Source organism: Vicia villosa, linkage group LG1 (assembly GCF_029867415.1).
Source record: "Vicia villosa cultivar HV-30 ecotype Madison, WI linkage group LG1, Vvil1.0, whole genome shotgun sequence".
Classification (NCBI taxonomy): Eukaryota; Viridiplantae; Streptophyta; class Magnoliopsida; order Fabales; family Fabaceae; genus Vicia; species Vicia villosa.
The window spans coordinates 72,777,802-72,798,594 of NC_081180.1; the positions used below are offsets into that span (position 1 = coordinate 72,777,802).

At 34.0% G+C, this 20,793-nt stretch overlaps 1 protein-coding gene across 1 annotated transcript; it reads right to left on the reverse strand.

The window, feature by feature from the left end:
* Positions 1-2,744: 2,744 nt before the first annotated feature.
* Positions 2,745-18,145, reverse strand: LOC131641891 (protein RRC1-like). The gene is made up of 19 exons (XM_058912187.1): positions 17,903-18,145; positions 17,731-17,802; positions 16,105-16,200; positions 15,878-16,013; positions 15,656-15,701; positions 11,608-11,668; positions 11,365-11,517; positions 10,829-10,945; positions 10,575-10,740; positions 10,069-10,181; positions 9,839-9,910; positions 9,275-9,496; positions 7,573-7,631; positions 7,162-7,246; positions 6,915-7,052; positions 5,769-5,993; positions 4,843-5,645; positions 4,476-4,642; positions 2,745-3,534 (listed from the first exon to the last, which is right to left on the reverse strand). The coding sequence occupies exons 3-19, from the start codon at positions 16,177-16,179 to the stop codon at positions 3,251-3,253; spliced, it is 2,922 nt and encodes a 973-aa protein (XP_058768170.1). The 5' UTR covers positions 16,180-16,200; positions 17,731-17,802; positions 17,903-18,145; the 3' UTR covers positions 2,745-3,250.
* Between the last annotated feature and the right edge of the window lie 2,648 nt (positions 18,146-20,793).

The window sequence follows — 20,793 nt, forward strand, 5'->3', positions numbered from 1 at the left end:
TATAAGCCAGGTTAAAAATAAACAATTGAAATTCTAGCATGTGACGAACTTCGTTGAGCTGATTCATAACATATATGTCATCAACAAAAAGATTAGAGAGGGAGAGAGATGCATAAAAACAAATTAGAAGAAAAACTGGAATAAGTCAAAATATTTTGACTTATTAACCAAAGTATTTCAAAAAACCCTATAGAAACATACAACAAAATCAAAATAGAAAAAATACATTAGACACATGGGGAGACTGTTGTTAGATTTCTAAGTTTGATCAAGAATGAAAAAAAAATTGAGATAAATACGAGATAAATATTTTGAAAGTTGGTTTTAAATTTAAATGAGAGACGCGTTACAATCTCAAATTTTTTAAGGATAAACTATAATTAAATAAAGTCACATAAAATATTTGTTGGGTTAAATTATGATTAAATAAAGTTTTCATATGTTTTGTCATGGTTAAACTATGACAAACCTACGCATAGCCTCCAAAAATTTGAGACAAATCTGTTAAGCAATATTCACACAACTTAAAAGGAACATCCACATTTCTTGATTTTGATGTTATTAAGTTTCTATTTTTTGATGGATTCTTTATGGTGACTATTTCTTTCATGTCTCGTAACCAAAATATGACTTTTTGATTATTATCCTAAAACTTAATTTAGCATCTTCTGCATAGACTCATTTAAGTATAAACTCTTGTTTAATATCAAAGAGTAGTGCTATGCTTACACCAAAAATCTTACATCTATTCTTAGACCTCATAAAATACAGAAAATACATACTTTTATTTGTAATGGAAAAAGTGAAAAAATAATTATTAAATATAATAAAAAACCCAAACCATATATAAATATGGTGTGATTGTCAAATTTGGTGTAATAATATCATTACTGAATATCAAATTATTTTCCAACATCAATATACACAAGGGTTGAAGAACATCAAGATGTACCGTACACACAACCATTAAAAACAAATAAAATTCAAGCACTCATTATAATTGTCCAAAAGTTAACATCTTGACAAAGTTTAAAAGGTTTTGGATAATATATTCTGAAAAAATTCATCAATGCATTAAAAACTAATTGTGATTCAATGAAAAGAGATACAAATGTAAGTTACTTGTAATTTAGAATGATTATGATGTTTATGATATTGAAATATAGTTTAATTATGTTATCAAACACAATAACTAAATAAGAAAGAAATTTTTTTAGAGTTTAAAGAGGTATGATATAGTGTCTTGAGTGAGAGGTTTAAGAAACTGGTCATGTAAAGATAATATTTTCACACACATTTTATCATTCCAAATACATAACCCATTGTTGATTGGTGAATGTACATCCGAAAGTTATCTTTAAAAAGTAGCATAAGCGGGCATTTTCCAAATTTACATAAAGTTTGAAAAAATCTTATAGAATATAATGAGAAATCCCAATATCTATATAAGATTTTTTTTTATAAAAAAAAACTGATATCCGACCACAAGACCAACTAATTCAAGATGATCGATTTTACCATTCAATAGTGGAGATTCCGTTTAACTCATGTATAAATTGAGAGAAATACATTCAAATAGTGTGATAATCTATTGATACTAATACTGTTGTCAACTCAACTGTAGGAAACATTCGATCTTCTAGAATTAACATTCAATTTATTCAAACTTGTGAGTTATTGAACCACTAAGAAGTTCAACATTAGAATTCAAGTCACTTGAGTTTTAAACCCTAAATCCTCTGGCCATCAAAAACTAGAAATCAATTTTATGAGAATTTCTTTTTCCATCCTTAGAAAGTGACTCATACCTATGAAAACCCGAAATTGACCTTTGACGTTTTTGGAGATGCATCTTCGAACGCATCTTAAATCACCTCATCTTGCATGAACCAAGCAGTCATCCCATTTTTTGCCAAAAATTGTTCAGAGATGAATCTCCGAAATTTTTTAAGCTATTGAAACAAAAATTATTTCGGATATGCATATCTTCGAAAACTTCCTTAAATTTGAAAATAAAGATTAATTCGGAGATGCATCTCCGAAAACCCCACTAAATGCATTTTAAGCTAGAAATTGTAGTTTCTCACATGAGTTTCTTTGCTTTAATTTAAAGTTTATGAATTCCAAATCACATTTTATAACATTGATGGCTTTAGTACTGAAATTTATTGTGTAATTTTTCAAGCCCGGTTTCTGAATCCTATTTTAATATAGTACACAAACTATAATGAATTTTCAATGCTGAGTTAGTTTACTATCCCGCAAGATTGGTAATCTTGTGATCAAATTGATTGATATTTACAATGAAGTTTCGTGTGAAATTGTGTCCTTTTATTATATAGGTATACCTGTTGCACATCTTGTGGTGATGGGATCTCATTTCAAGAAATCAGGGAAGGTCTTTCCAACAAGTGTTGTGTCCCTTGTGTCACTCATTATGACAGAGTGTTTTGTCCCTTGTGTCACTCATAATGACGAATGGTTATTCCTGAAAAAAAATTTATAATGAATTCGGAAATACATCTCTAAAAATACTTCATACTAAATAAATAAACAATATGACACTTTATGTCCAGAAATGCATCTCCGAATTCTAAGAATATTTTAAAGTTATTACCAAGGGTTTGTGAGAAGGCACAGAGTGGAAAAGAAATTCCCAATTTAACCAGCCACAATCTATGAAATATGCCTACAATTTGAAGGCAGAAAAATGTACTACTATCATTTTATCAACAAAAGAGAAGTAATGCAAATAACTCCGGTAAAATATGTGCCCAATATCACTGTTCAATAATATAATCGATCGGATCCCTGTTAAGTTTTCAACTGCACCTTTATACCCTTTAGCTTGAAAACTCCAGTTTAACCTACATAACTGAATCAACAGCCGGTAAAAAATATCTGAAAAGAAATGTCAGTCAAATCTCCCTGTGAACTAACTCAATACTTGTTCACAGAACTTGTTGATTACATAGGGAATGTGCAGCATCGTTCACTTAATTCACAAAACTAACAAGATTTAAAATCTTAAAATTACATTGTAAATTTATAGGGGTATCAAGAGCCAGATTCTCAAGATTGTCTTTAGCAACACAATTTTCTGGCAGACATTCCATTCCTATCTTTCCATCAGGTACCACAATACCAAAATTCTCCCCTCTGATGACAACAAGCCAACTGTCCAAACTCTTACAAAACAATCTGCAAACAATTACGGTTACAGATCTCTGGTGTTAGAGCAAGTGAAATATTATTTGGCGCGTCTTCTCCTATCTCTGTCCCTGTCCCTGCTTCTATCCTTATCATAATCATCCCTCTCCCTGCTTCCACTCTTCTCCCTGAGCCGGTCTCTTCCTCTATCACCATCAAAATCATAATTTTTATCTCTTTTTCTTTCTCGTTCCCTTTCTAAATCACGTTCTCTATCTCTGTCTTTGCTTGATGGTTTCTGTCGTGGACTACCACTTGGACTATGGCTGCGGTGTCGCTTCCTTGAGACATCATGCCGATCCCTTCTCTCTGAAGATGTTCTCCCTGCAATTGTCAAATAGCCAGAAACGTTTGAAAGCTTGATCACAAATAATAAGGTTTACCAAGACATCAATCACTAACAGACACATTCACATTTTTTAATGGCACTTTTGCAAGAAATTAAGCGTGCTTGGAAAGGTTGAAAATGGAAGGGGTGAAGCAATGAGTTAAAAATGGAAATGAATGAATATTCATGCTTAAATACATTTTGGATTTTCACCCTGTGTCTCTCGACTCATTCAGTTTTAATCTTCCCAAACACATTTTTATACATCTGCTGACAAGAAAGAATTGCGGTTAATTATTTGTTTCCCTTCTTTTTAATGGAGCGCCTCAAGAATAAGAAGCTATACTATGATGACATAGCCATTTGGTACAACAAGACCAGGTAGGCCATCCTCCGTTAAGAAACAAATACAATTAGAACCACGCAAGGTAAATTTGCCATGAAATTACACAGCAAAACAAAGTGAGAGTGAATAAACAGAAGAATATGGTGGCAGAAGAAAGACCACTATTGCATATTTTTCTTAACCGGCTTCAGGGACATACACCTACTGAACCAAGGAAAACCACCATGGACCATAGGGAAAAGAACATTGCAGACACTATGCAACTAAATAATCACCATCATAACTCAAGTGCAAACATCATCTCAATTTCTGTTATGCAAAATAACATCACATAAAATTGCAGCAAGTCACCGAAGTCAAATAGACACTATTAAGTAAAAACTAGCCTTGAAATTGTGATTTTGATTTGAAGTTTCTAACAGGAATATGATAAGTAACTTAAGATAGATGACTGGCATTTATCCGAAAAATTAAAAAGCAATATCAAATATAAATGATGTGTACCAGAATCACTAGAATTTTCATAATCGTCATCCTAATGTCAGTATCAAAAATGCCTCTATGACAGAAGGACAGGTTGAAATAACTTACTACTGCCTTGGCCATCTTCGCTAGAATCTGATATACCGTACTCCACTTGCAGCCTTTTTCGATGCATCAGAACTTTTTTCTCAATTTCCTCCAAATTTTTAATTCCCCTTTCTTCAAGAGACTCGCGATATTCAATTAAAGCAACCTCCAAGCGTCTCAACTTTTGCCTGTATAACAGTTGATGCTAAACTCCGTAAGTATAAGACAATAAATACAACACAAATAAAAAAAATTGTTTAGCGTAACCAAAAAGACAGAAAAGAACTTCTACTTGTGTTTGAATTGCTTTTGCGGAAAGAAAGTTAAAACTACTGAATATTATCTAGAACAAAAGAGACAGAAATCAAAAAAGGAAATACAATGCAACCTCTGCTCTTCATTCATTCCACTGTAAGCATGAGCTGGAAAACTTGAATCAGCAGCAGCCTCTGATTCATCGGCTTTAAGATGGCCATCACCCACATTCTCACTACCCGAAGATGAGTAGCTTAACCCAAGATTTTTTCCACCTTTCCCTTGCTCATCATCACTCTCATCATCCTCCCGAGCCCATTTAGAAGCTGGCAAAATCAGATCATTCTTCTCTCTTTTTGCGAAGGCTTTAAGTTCAGGCTGTGGAATAGAAAGTGTTGGCGCTAAAGGTGCAGAACCTTTGCCTTGCAACTGCAAATCTTCATCCACATAGTGATTCAATCCAGATATTCCCATTGGTTCAGGATCTGCACTTGTTTCTGGTCGACTACTTGTATATTTCCCTGAACTTGCTTGGTTGAGGGGATATTTCAATTCATCATCTAGTTCATAACCTCTTTGCTTTTCTGCCTCTTCAAGACTTAGCAACCGTGCAACCATCATTTCTCTACCACCAACAAGTGACAATCCATTGTGCCGGCACCGTCTTTCCAGCTCAGCAAGAGGAAGACTCATTAGCTCTTTCGTTGCAGCTCCTCGACCCATTGACAATGCAGCATCTTGGTCGGTCTTGTCACCAACAACAGCATCTTCAGAAGTGATCTTTTGCTCAATCTCAGGTGCATCACCACATATGGAGTGGAATGGTATTACACCAGAGTTTCCAGGTCTAAGGAAAGTGGCTCTTAAGCCATTAACATAAGCATCTGAAAAGAGAAACCAATCGGCCCACACTTGCAAAACTTTCAGTACTCGTTCCTGGAACATTTCAGATGAAGATTGCAAACAGAATAAGAAAGAATCACAAGAAATTATATCAAAGCAATCTTTTTTATTTTTTTTTGAAATCCTGGTAAAGCAATCTATTATTGTTCAGCCTACCTTAAGGGCTTCAGCAGTAATACGCCCCATTATGCTCCGATACAAGTCATTAAAACTCTCCATTATGTCAGGTAACGTTGCTTCAAACTTGGTGCGATATGCCGATGCATTTCTTACAGGAGCACTACTATTATGAAGAATATCAGAGACAAGCATAAGCCTTGCAATTTTAGTAGGAATAGGGGTTTCTTTAAGTGTTAAGGATTCCGTCAACACTTCAACTATCTGCAATTAAGAAAAGATAGTGTATAATTAGGAAAGCCTCCTCCCAAATGCACAATATAAGATGATTCCGGAAGACGGCTTAAATGATAACATGTGAGAAAAGAGATAGGTGGTTTTGGAAAGGAACATAGGGTTTGGAGTGATAAGGAGGTCATGGATTCAATTCCCTCCCGTAACAAAAATAACAACCAACAATTAACATTTGTCATTTCAAAAAACGAAAATGATAGCATGTGAGCAACATCAACACCAGACCCTTTATATTTCTTAAGATAACCTATTTTATGCTTAAGAGGTTTGCATAACTTGTAGGATTAACAATGCATATTAACTGCTGACAACCTCTCTAATCAGAGAGAAGATACTATATATTGCAACAACCTCTCTAAGAGGTCTTGCTAATATCATGTTAGATAAAATAAGTAGTATTTTCCTGTTTGTTGCAATATATAGTATCTTCTTTCTGATTAGAGAGGTTGTCGGCAGTTACTTCCTGTTTATTTTCCGGTATACTGAGACAGCAATATAATATTCACATTCACAATAGAAGAGTAGTTTCAAATACAATTGGAGCAAAGATAAATTCATCATTCACTCATTTACTTTTGTTCTGGTACAGAGTTGTGGACATAGATTGATTATTTGGGAATGCATGGGTCAGGTGAAGGCCAGACCTTGCCATTAGGTTGTCAAGTCCAATGCTTGAATTTGAGTTATAGAGCCGATCAAGGATTTAATCCAAAAGTTAGATCAAGACCTAAGCTTATTGGATGGAGTCGTGGACAAAGTAAGCATGAACAGAGTAAGCAGATGGGCTAAAATGGATAAGCAAGCTGAAGATTATTTTTACTGACAGAGACCAGATAAATCAAGTATACTGAAGGGAGTTACAGTAATGGATGAACGGAGTGACAGTACTACCTCGCCAGCTGCATCGGCGTTATCCAAAGAAAACCCCATAGCCCCCTTTATCTGACTTCTCTCTAATGTTAAAGCACGTAGCATGTCCTCAAACTCATCCCTCTGTGCATCAGTCAGTGTTCTTTCCGGTTCTACACGCTGCAATACTCATCAAAACAAGGAAAATTGAAAAATTGTTTTGATCAAGAGAGACACTATTGAACTTGTATACATCCTGACTAAAAATACAACAGTAGAAAGAAAGTACCCTGCTCCTTCCAGCAGCATGTGTGGAGCCAGATTCTTTGTCATGTTCTGGACTTCTGGTTATTGGTAATGCAGGAGGAATCCATCTGTGAAAAGAAAAAAACTAATTGTTTAGTACACACTTAATCCAACTGACCTATTCAGAGACAACATTAAAATAAAATTAAAAAATGATTGCTCAATCAAACCCCCAAAAATGCGGCATTTTACCAGAAACACACTTCCGGTAGTGTATTTTGACAGCTTGAGCATATATAAGAGGGGCGGATTGAGAATTTTTTTTAAAAAAAAAATCCATCAAGTTTTTTTCTTCCTCTTTTATAAGTTACAATGGAAAAAAAATCCATCAAGTCTTTTTCTTCCTCATTAACAAGCCAAATATTCACTGAAAGGACGAGAATAATTAGAGTACCTTCCACTACCCGTTATCATGATAAAAGGTTCAGTTCGCCATCTTTGAAGAGTATCACCCTGCATTGCAAGGAAATGAAACATTTTCAATCAACAAGTTACAAATAACTGTTACATCATTACATCAAAATATAAGTTATTTCCTTTCTTGGATACTTTAGTATTCTTGAAATATATGAAAATCTTATAATATATTGATCGTAGCTTCTAAATTAGATTATCCTAGATAGTCTATTAGAATTGGAATGCATATTTCTTTGTATATCTCGATGTGTTTCCTTATTTAATCAAATTATGGATCTAGCATTATTATAAATAAGTATTAGAGCCTTGTCTTGTGCAATAAGAACACTCAACAAAAAATATATACCAATATCCAATATAATTTTATTCTGACTATTTTTCTCTACCTATATACATAGAAAGACCTTATAATTTCAACATTGTATCTGAGCAGTATCATCTTCCATTGATTGTTCGCACTATTGCAATATCAAGTTCCCTAAAATTTGAAAATATACTGTCAAAATGTTAATTTTTTCCTAATTTTTTCCTTCTTCTTGGTCGTGCATATTCCGATCGCCCCTTCTCTCTCAAATTAACCCATAATCAGTGGGTTCTTCTACTTGCCAATTCCAAAACCTGTGTCAAATTCTCAGACCAGTTAGCTACTTAGCCTCACTGCTGTCTCCACTTTTTAGTAGTCTCTATAACCTTTCCAAGCAGTCTCACTTTGGCTATCCCAGAAGCTACGCATGCCTAGCTATCTCACAGAAGCAAAATTGCCCCAGGTTCTGTTGTAGTTTGTCCATATGGGATTGAACCTCAATTTCTGCTCCAAATGCAACCTGCAGCCCCATCTTTTGTCTCTTAGAATTTGGGTTTTGGACTAACTCAACCCCAAAGCTAGCACATGTGGCGAGGGATGCCTAGTGCCTACACTTTTAAATTTCTAATCACTATTTAGTATTTAGGCCATATCACTATTGAATGTGACACTCTCAACACTCTGCGTAATGCCCAGGACTGGCAGTATAGAGCATGAAATTTGTAGGACTAGACATCAGCAGGCAGCCCAACAGATTAGAATTTGGGTTTTGGTCTAACTCAATCCCCAAAGGTAGCTCACGTGGCGAGGGTTTCCCCACATTTTTAAACGGGGCCGTAACACTATTCGATTTAGTACTCTCAACAGACCCTAATGCGATCTCGCCTCATAAACCTCCAACAGTGATTATAATTAGTTGATTTTCTTTTTCTAAAGGGTGTATTTCAATCGAGCATAAAGATCAAAGCTTTTGGGGGTAAAGTGCTACAATATGTGAAACTACACTGATATTTCGGTCATATCTTATAGTAATTTAGAGTATCATAGGTTATCTCTTGGGACTGGTTTCTATATGTCCTTATATATTTCCTTATATACCTAGTTAATTAAGATCAGAAGTCCAGTACTAGTATGAATAAGAACTAGTTCTCTGTCTTTTGTAATAAGATCATCCAAATTCTTTTTTTTGACTAAAAGATACTCACACCAATATCAATATAATTTTTTTATAACTATCCCTTTTCTACCCCTTGCCTAAAAAAACTAGCCTTATAATTTCAAAAGATGTTACCAATATTTTACTAGAAAGTAACTGTTTTAATCATTATATTACTAGAAAGTAAATTGAATCTTCATAAAATTAACATTGATGTACCTGAGCAAATGAATACAGTCTCCAAACATAATAGGTATGCTCCTTCGAGCCAAGAACAAACAAGAAACTGAAAAGAGGATTCCCACGACCCCTCTCCATAATAGCTTGTTCAAAAGCACATCCTCCGTCCAAGACATACAAAGCCATTGTATCAATTACATGCCTTAGGTGTTCATCCTCAGGAGGTGTAACCATTATATCAGGAACATTAGGAGTAAGAACCTGGCAAAAGTTACAGCGGGTAGATTAGGGGTAAGAACCATTATATCAGGAACAACAAGAGTAAGTGTGACCTTCAAATTTTTTCACCCTCTGGTATTTTATGTATTTTTATTTAATAAAAAATTCTGCCATTGGGAATTTAGAGGATAGTAACATTGCAAAAGATAAAAGTTTATATGAAAGATGTAAACTTAAGTGTCTCTAAAAAAGGTAATTGCATTAATACATATCAAATTTTGGTTTCACATAAATTTACCAGTTTAATGATTTCTGATCACCATATGACAACACAAGAAGGCGTTGCTTTAAACAAATTATGAGAAGCAAAAACAGAGAACTTACCAGTTCAGAGTTCTGATTAGGTACTGATGTGACTGGTGGACCTGATGGGCCCGACAAGATAACAGTGTTACCCTGCAAATAAAGTGAGTAAAACATTTTTCATATGTAAAGCAGAAATTTAGGCCAATGAAACAAAAGTCTTGTTATGCATAGGTCCAAAAAAGAGCCGAACATGCTCAAAAGTTGTTTAAGTTAACTTTCTTTAAAAAGATAATAAGAAGCAACAATACCTCTTTACTCCTGATGGCCATATGCCCTGGTGGAGGTGCAGGTAATGCTTGTGATGGGAGGGCAACGGACTTTCCCCATCCAATTTTCAATTCGTACTCATAAACCACAACTCCTGCACAAACCATTTGTTCAGTCTTGTATTTACACATTTCTTTCAGGGAAAATTCAGATTATACAAGCATCTAGAAGTAGCTTAATGTTCCACTTGGCTTAGATTCTTTGTAAGTAGAGTAGATTCAATGCACCAAAAAAGAAAAGACTAAGCTTTAATTGTTCCTTTTGCAAATTGTAAGTATCTAGAATTTACTAGCCTTGTAAACTTGATGTATAAAATATGACATCTGAGAGATCAATCACTTAAGCATATTCAGAATCATTTCATCCTATACTTCTCAAAGATCTTAACTGATATCATTTGAAGATAGGTATTAATGTTCATTTAAAGTCAAAGTTTGAAGAAGTTTAGCATAGCATTTCTAGTTTCAGATATAAAAAAAATCCAGACCTTGCATTTCGTCTTTAGCAGCCTGTCCATCAACTCTGTTCATGAATGCAACAAAACCACAGTTTCTTTGCCGCCTTCGCTCTTCCTCTGTCCTAGGCCACATTATCTTCACACTAGCAATAGGTCCAAATCTTCCAAAAGTGCGCAGAAGAAAGTTTTCATCAACCTAAAAATTGTAAAGTTGGCAACATGAGACTACACACCTTAATTCTCAAAGAACAAACAAATCTCATTCATTGAGCAGACTGTCAAACCTGGGGTGAGAGATTTCCAACGTAAAGATTTGTAGTTTGTGGATCACCGTCATCAAATGATCCTGGAAGTTTTCCACTTGGATCAAAATCATCAGGCAGTTCATCAAACCGACTGGACTGTTGATAAGAAGGAAAACTATCAGCATAACTACTTCATAAATGTACTGAATAAAAAGGAATAAAATGAAATTAAGAAAATATACAATATACTAGTAACTATGTTTGCTATGCAGATTATAAAGTACAGCAAGTCATATCTGTAATGCATAAAATCAAAACAGGCAAAAGAAACAAATGCAAAGGAAATCAAATAAAAATGAATTTCTATGATACATTTACCATAAACTTAATAAAAAGTAGTCTTGCCCAACAGCATTCAACATTCACAAGAGAAAATGTATAGGAAATAATCAAGCTTTGTGTATTTAAAGATATAAGTTACCAAAATAAATAAATAAATAAGATATAAGGTCCAAAATCCAAACCCAAGCCACCTATAAGCAGTATGCTAACAAGTAAGAAAAGGTATCACTAACAATAGAATGCTCTCCAAGACGCCCATCACGCCATTGTTCACGGTCTTGATTTCGTCTTTCCCTCATCTCTTGCTCTTGCTTTAGCTCCTCCATAAAATGATCAATATTCCTCGACTTTCCTTTCTCTTTTTCCTTAGGCTTTTCTTCCTCTTTCTGAAATGTACAACGCACAAGCATTAGATTTGTATACATCTCAACATTAAAAATAAAACCAGATGTCAAAGCTTCAATTACAATACTGACTTTTCTTTCAGGTTCTTTCCCCTTGGATGCCAATGGTGGTGGTATAAAAGACGGTACATACCTACAAATGAACATAAACGATGAACTTCCATACCAATTTACTAAAATACATTTGACCAACTAAAGTACTGTTAGGAATAACTGTTGTTCTCTAGCTACAATTATTATTATTAGGCTTATAATTTACAGCTTACTGTTTTGCTGTTACAATTCAGTTACAGTTGTTTGGATGTAGTAACAGTTAGTTTTCATATAGTTAGAGCTAGTTACAAGCTGTTGTAACAGCTTGCACTTAGTCTAAGAGTGAGAGTTTAGAAGCTCACTCTATAAATACTCTATCATGTAACTATTCTAATCAATAAAGAGTTTCAAATCATTCTATCATAACAGATTCCATTATGAGTATCTCTTTCTATATATTCTCTTTCCATCTTTCTGATTCTAACAAGTGCAAGAGTTAGTTGTAGCATTTCCAAAGCAAACCCTTGACGAGAAGTCCAACATATTTAAGGATAGACTCTGATACAACCTTAGAATTTGGATTGGCCTAACTGAACCTTACAAAACTGGTTTGTAAGGTGAGGACTTCTCAAACTTTATAAACACTACATGGGCCATATCCAGGGACGGAGCTAGAAAGTTTGAAATAATTTACTAATCAGTATATTATATTTTATATTTAAAAATAACAAATAATATACAAAATTTAAGTGCAAATATCATATATGTATACTTTAATAATTAAACCAAGAAAAAGAAAAAGAAATATAGTATTACTTTAATAGTTGCATATATATTATGAGTTACTATTATTTTAGGAATAACATATGATAGTACTACATATAAATTACGAGTGATTCAGAGATATATAAATTAAACAAAGAAATATATTACAGATATTATGAGATATGAAAGATATTATACGTGAAGAGTCTTATTCTAATGAAATTTAACAAAGAAAGGTATTAGATATATATCACTTTAATAGCTGCGTCTATGTTATGAGTTATTATACTATTAGAACAAAGAAACAACATAGGTAATACTACATATAAATGAAAATAAAGTGGGGGCACATGCCTACACTTTTTACAACGTGCCTCCGTCCCTGGCCATATATCTAGGCAATGTGGGACTAAATCCGCCCCCTTCACACCCAACACATGCCATTCTCTGGCTAACAAATTAATGCAGGAAGTCATGCAACTTCCTCATACTATAAAGCATAAGCAGCATACGTCTTAGATCTTAGAAAACATCTAAAGATTCTAAAAAAGATTAGCAAAGATGTAGGTCTTTAATTGTTATGTATTGTGGTCAATGATCCAAGAAAAGGGGACTTTAAATAAAGAAAACTATTACAAAAAAGTATGAAGATTGTCTCATCATCTCTCTCTCTTTTAAACTGCTTCCTATGTAAGACAATGAAGATATTCTTTGCTCATGAGTCGTAAAATTCCATAGATGAATGTCTAATTCAGTTACAGATCAAGCAATGGTGGTGGGTAACTAACTAAAGATTAAAATGTGAGACTAAATATAGAAGTTATGGTTTAAATTTATTGCCCAAGACAATCAATGTAGAAAGAGCAAAGTAATCAACAACACTTACACATATGTTCATTGATTTGGAAAATCCATATATTAAGGTACCAAAAAAGGTTTTGTAGAAGGTTACCAATCCTGGAGTGAAAAAACAAGGTGGAGCTAGCCTATAAAAGACTTTCCTTTAACTATAGGGAATGACGGATGCATCAAAGTCACCTTTGAATATCTATCTTTTCAACTTGACATCATATGTGCTTAATGAACATGTCTGAGATTCAATGACACAATGCAAGCTTTTTGTAGGATATTTAGTCCTAGTAGGAGAGTCAATAGAAGATATAGATGGGAAGCTAGAGATGGCAAGAGAAACCAGCTTTGGAATCACATGGCTTTCATGCAAGTAGAATCGGGATGAAGTGATTAAAATGTAAATTTAGTAATTATAGTACAACGCAGGTAAAAATTTGACTCCGAAATTATACGTCAAGTATTGATTTTGGATGTTGTATAAATGAGACTTAAGATGTGAGTACCTACCTTTTTAACTTGGTATCATATGGGCTAATTGGACATGTTCAAGAACTGATTCTTCCTATTGTGGAAAAAGATGGTAGAACCTTCTATGAATTATTCGAGCATGTACAGAGAAGAACAACATGAATCCCATTCCCAACAAGAGAGAAAATCATATGGAGTGTATTCTAATAGTTAGAGGTAAAAGGTAACCAAAAAAAGTCATAGGACAACCATTAACAAGAATTCTTATTTAGATGGCTTTTCGTCAGAGGTAATTAATAATGGGGCACATGGTGCCATTATCCATGTGACCTTGAGGGACATGGATATCATGGAGTGCTTAAGTCTCACATTTAGTATGGAATGCTCTATGGAGTACTTAGGTGACTAGATCCTTCTCCCTATTCAGCTAGCTTTTAAGCAAGCATTCCCCAAGTGCTCAGTGGTCGAACTCATCTACTGGGAAAAGGATTTGTTAGTGCTGGCTTGAAAATTAAACCTTTGAATTTTATAGTTCCGCCTATAAAAAAGGACATGGTAATCTACTTAAGAACCGCCTATTTAAGTAAGCAAAAGTAGTGATATACTCAGCTTAGTTTGCTTGGTTTCCCTTCCTGATTCCATATTCCAAAAAAAATGCATGCTATAGGCATACCTCGTAATTTATCAATAAAGCGCTAAAGGCACACCTCATGTGAAAGAAAAGTGAACCTAAGGCACCAAAAGAATGCACCAAACTAAAGGGTTCTGACTCAACCAGCAAGAGGCACTAAGATCTTCTAGTACTTTAAATCAATGCCGTTTGGGACACTTTTACACATAAAGGCTTTGTTTTGTTAACATTTACTGCTTTCATTCATTATAAAATTGGTTACTGTTCACTTTATTTCTTTTTTTGTACAAATCTTCGGAAACAGAAATCAAGATGACAGTTTTGTGGTGTGTAACACTGGGTCCAGTGCAAGTGGTTGGTGCGTAGTGTGTGTGAATACCGTAAACCCTGGGATACCGAGTTTGATTCCCACTCATCAAAAAAAGATGACAGCTATGCAATTGAAAGTGAAAACAGCAAAGTGAAAATTGAAAATAGTTTTTCCAATCAAACACACTCTGAATATATGTCAATATGAAGTTGCTACGTATCTACATATGCTTTAGCTAATAATAACAACAAAAAATTGTAAAAGAATACTTTTTACGAAGGAAAAAATGGAGCACAAAAGTATCACCATAGCCGTAGACGAATCACAACTATGTTAGCACCACAAAAGAAAATGAAATAAACTACAGGGATATCACTTTTATAGTTTTCAGGCATAATTTGGTTTTCCATTAAACCAATTTCAACAGATGTGCCCGAACAGATGCAATGCAAGAATATAGATTTGTTATACCTCAAGATAAAGATATAATTAAGCAGTGTACCTTCAACAATTACATATACATATGCCTAAACTATTTGAAGATTACTCGAGTAATTTAAAATGTCTGTACAGCAAAAGAACATCTATACTTCTTAGTTCTGACAATAGAATCAAACTTTTACATTAAGTATTAACATCGTCAGAAAACCATCCAGAATAAGCTTTTTGGGGGATTTATAAAATGAGACGATCTTCAACAGAATATTGACTAAGGAATTTCAGTTGATCTCTCTAAAGTAACCAAGGACTTCATCATAAACAGAACATGCTATATATCAGGGAGTTGAGAAACTATAGCTTATCCCTGGAAAAAATCCTAGTGACACAATTACACGAAAAGTACTTTTTCAACGAGGTTAATCACAACACAACATTAAATATTCTTATAGCAAAATGTACCATTAAATGTATCATAACTCATAAAAATCAATTTAATTTACTAAGGCTTTAAGATCAACCCTACTGAAAACAAAGCTATACCTGAAAGGCATGTGATTTTTCTACTTATGATGCCTGATTTAAAGAGAACATAAACATGTCAATCAAAAGCATTTATTTACCTACTTCCCTTCTTTGGACCAGATACCCCATCTTTGGACTTTTCACCTGTCATCCGCGAATGAATAAGAAAGGCCCATGCTTTTATTAAATTTATTATACAAAATAATAGCAAATATTTATCCACAACATGAAAAGCATGTATAATCAAAACTTCCAAGAGATGAGGCAGAAACAATATATAAAAAAATGGGTGAGAAATATACAATTCATCGGTCACTAACCCTCAGAATCATCTTTCAATTTATCATTGGGATTAATTGTTCCCCCTCGAACAAAGGTCTTTGACCCAGGAGCGTTATCCCCTTGAAATGACTCTACAAATTCGGCATACAAGCGGGCAGTCTCATCTTCAGCTCTCTGCAGGATACGAAACTCAATCATGATAACCAGTAAATTTCTTTTTCTAAATTCTAAGGAGAACCAAATAATTCGGATACATCAACTCTACCTTCTTCTTTGCCTCCTCCTCTTCTCTATGCTTCTGAAATGGTGTTTTTTTCCTTGTAATGGAAAACGAACTCATCTTTGCATTAGCAAAGAAAGCCTGCCACAAGAAAATAAAACAATACTTAACATATCTCACAATCTAAAATCAGAAAAGTTCTAAGAAATTTCACCATTCAACATGTCACCCAAATTTCACATGTCATCACTTCTCATTTTTTAAATCAAACATTATTTTCAATTTTACACCATCTACATACTCCACTCCTCGAAAAATGAAATTTTCTAGGGTATTGAAGATTGTTAAGGCTACTGATGGCCGTGACTCTATTATGCGCCACCGCGTGTGGGGGCAGCTACCCTCCCCTACGCACTGCTGCAATTGATAACATAGTTTGTAGCACAACACAATCTAGGAGAAACTGTGTCATTAATGCGTACTCTACCGTATCTAATAGTTAAACCCATCCTCAAAACAACATAAAAACATTCAACAAATGCAAGAAAAACCCTAAAATGTGGTGTCCACATTCTCAATTTCAAATGAACAACAAAAATAAACATTAACCCATTAAACTATCATCTAACCTATTATTCTGAAGTAAACAACGTTGTAGACCACGGATTGCGAAAAATTGCGATATGTCCAAATTTCGCTATGCTATGGTTCTGTAACACTGCCATTTCCGCTATTTAACAACACTTGGTACTAAATAGCGCATCAAAAAACAATAGTGGTTTGTTCAAATTCTACTATGCTATAACACTATAGTGCCACTATAGCCGCTATTTAACAACACTAAAAGTAAATCCAATAACAATCTAAAACACCTACTTTGAAAAAACCAACGAAAAACCAATGAACCCAGCAATATAGCCACAAGCTTAGATCTGATAGTGAAAGAAACAAGATGAAAAGTCAAAAAAGGGAGATCCAAACCTCCCCCAAAAATGACTGAGCCAGGAGAGGAGCAGCTACAATTACAAGGAACGGATGAAGAATGCGATTACGCAATGAGTACTAAAATGAAGGCAGCAAAAAAATTATATAAATATAATTAAAAGTAATTATAATGCAAAAAAATACATGCATGCAAATATAGAAGTTCGTATGAATGCATAAATGAAATTACGCTTTCCTAATGTCCCCCGAATTTCACACGTCATCACTCTCATTCGTTAAAACAATCTCTGATTTTCTAACTTCACAACATCCACAAACTCCACTCACTCCTCAAAAAATTGAAATTTTCTAGGGTCACAAAGAAACTACAACATGAATGTGTACTCTACTACACGAATCAAATAATTAAACACATCCTCAAAAGTCAAAACAAAAACAACAAAAAAAAACAAAGACACCAAAATAATAGACATTATCTACAACATTATCAATATCAAGTGAGCAACAAAATAAAACATTAACACAATAGATTAGCATCTAACCTAATAATGTAAAGTAAATCCAATAACAATCTATTAAACCCCAAGTTGGAAAAACCAAAGAACACAAATTCTACACCAACATATGCTAACTACATAATCATAGGCATAGCAATCCAATAGTACTGAGAAAGAAACAAAAAAAAAAAAAAACTGAAAAATCAAAGTAAGAAGCGAAAATCCAAACCTCCCCAAAAATTGAGCGAGTGAGGAGAGAGAGCAGCTACAGCTTCAATGCAATTGTGTAATGAGTACTCGACTGAAAGCAACAATAAAAAATCTCGTTAATATGATTATGATTATGATTGATGTATGCATGATAAAGAAGGTTATAGGAATGGATTAACGAAAATCGAAACCTGTTTTAGGGGTTTATTGAATGGACGATGTTGATAGATTGGAAATAGTGTTGGAGCGAGGAAATGCAACGGGAGAGAGAGGGAAGAGTGAAGGTGACGTGAATTGAGTAGTGGAACGGAGCGGAAGAACCCGTCGGAAGGATGCGGCAGTGACACTAGTAGTTTCAATCAAAGGGCGTGACTACGAGGAGAGGGATTCCAATTTTTTTTTCATTTTTTAATTTTTGTGACAGAGGGTTTCCACGTTTGACATTTTGTTTACCACATCACTTTATTATTTTTATTTCATTGTTTTAATTCTATATTTTCTATTTTCTAGAATTGATTTTTTACATAAATATTTCATAAAATTGTCACGAGCTCAGTTGTTAGTTGTGGAGAGATATCTGTTTTACGAGTGTGGCATCGAATCCGTAGCATCTCACTTGTTCATCTTTAAAAGGTGAATTTCAGTCACTAGGTCACTTGACCCAAAAAATAAGCATTTCATAAAATTATTTTTTTATTATATCGACTAAATAATTTTTTTATTATAGCTCCTACATACGTGAAAGTTAGAGAATTTGTGTATCTGAATCTCTGAATTAGTGAAAGATCCACCTAACTCTAAGGCTTGAGATAGCCATGGTCTCTGCGCCATATTGTAGGTAAGAAAATGGTGGTCCCGTGAAGCTTGGAGGGAAAGTCTCCTAAGCGGAGCTTTGAGGACAAATCCCTCGAGCATCAAACGTGTGAAGCACGTGAACCATTAAATGTTTTGTCATGATGAGCTTATCATGGAAAGGTACATGCGTTGTGAGCCCTGAATCATATTGCATGCGTCAATTTTGCATCGTAGATGCTCCGTCCATTACTACTAGACGTGAACCTATTGTATGCAATGATAGCCTGTGCGGCCTAGGCATTTGGCTTTATAAATAGCTGAAACTATAGTGCTCTTGTCTTCACGTTTTCTTCATTTTTTTAATAACACTTTCTCCTTCAGTTTTTTCAAGTTCAACTTTATCATCAATCCATCATCATCCTCAATGCATGTATTGAATTTCTCCATTTTCATCATTTTTTTCTATAATTGTGATTATTATGGATATAAATGATAATAACAATGTGAAAGAACCTACTACTCATGTGGATATATAGATATGCAGAGATGGATCTATGTGTTTGTATGTATTGAGCTAATACAATTGTTGTTGAACCAATGATCCTAATGTTGTTGGTTGTCTTGGTGTTTTGATGAAGACAACACTAATGATTGTTAAAGTCGTTAATAAAACTTTCCAACTATTTGGTGATAGTGTGTAAATTTGAAGATATCTAAAGTCTCATGAAGTAAAAGATACAATGTTTAAGTGAAGTGCTTATATGATTTGTGTATTTGGCAAAGTAACTTAAATCTTCAGAGTTGCAAAAAAAGGGGGAATTATAAAAGTTCGTTTGGTCGTGTCTGTCTGAGTTACCATAATCTTGTAAATGTGGGAGAGTAACTCGCAAGCCATTAAGGCAACTCATACGCGCACTTAAAACCTTTGAGGAGTCTCTCCTTATTTGTTAAAACCACCCAAAAACTTTTTTCAAGGCCTGACTAGTTGATTAAGGAACTACCTGGTCAATTAGGAGTTATTTACAATTGGATAATCAATTAGACCTATGTGAATAATCGATTATTTCATTTTGTAACGACTATAATCGATTAGACCAGTCTCTTAATGATTTGCAAAGGCTAGATATCATAATCTTTCATTTGTAGTTTGAATAATCGATTATCCTCTTGTAATGATCGATTCACACTAAAACGAATCATGGAATGTTTCCTTTTTAAGCCACATTTTCTCCAACATAAAGGAGACCTCTCGTCGTTTGAAAACATCCAAGATCCAAATTTTTTCTATCTTAGTCTTATTACTCGCCTACTTTCTCTTTAATAACTTTCTTTCATCAAAAGTTGTTTTAGTATCTTATGAGTGAAAACTAATTGTGAGGAAAGTTGTATATTGGTGTTGTGCTTGTCTATTTGATTCAAGAATATGACTCTCTTGAATGTTCTCTGTTTGATTCTAGAGATAAACTAGTGAAAATCTTTGTTTATTTCAAAAACTCATCCCATTAAAAGTTCGGTTTGGTTATTGAAATTAGCCGCTAAAAATTTTACTTGGTTTGTGAGCTCAGCCCATGAAAAAGCTCTAGTTTAGTTGGGAGGATAAGTCAGCGTAAAATTTCTTGATTTGTTTGTAACAAATGTTTATAGGCATAACTTGAAAATACTCAAGTCATTATTAACACACCCAAGAAGATCTCTTAGAGAGTTGTCTAAGATAAAATTCGGCTAAACTTCTATAAATCTTGGTGTCACCTCTCTAACCATATCTCTTTATATTTTGTCATCTATTTTCTAGTTTTATATCTTTTCACTATTTTTTTCTTTTTGTTATCTCAATATTAACACAAATTGTTGTTTTAAGTATACAAAATTTTAAATTAATCACAAATTTTAATACCATAATTCACCCCTTTCTCCTGTGTTTGGAGTCACTTGTTTAACTCTTGTTAAAGACTAATCGTCCCATGAGACAACAAATAACTTCAAGATATTCACTAAATTAATTCTCATCCTTTAAAGGAGAAGGGTATAGTTTATGGAAAGAGAAGATGAAGTTATTCATCAAAGAGATGGGCCTAGCTATTTGAAAGGCTGAGAAAGAATATTCATTTGTTCTTACGCACGAAATTAATGGTGTTGTAGTAAAACACTGAGATTAATTGGACCAAAGATGATAGGGAAAATATGTAGTATAGTTTGAAGGCAAAAATCATCATCATTGTCGCTATTGGTCTTGATGAATTTTTGTGAGTTTCTCATTGTGAGACTGCAAAAGAAATGTTGGACATCC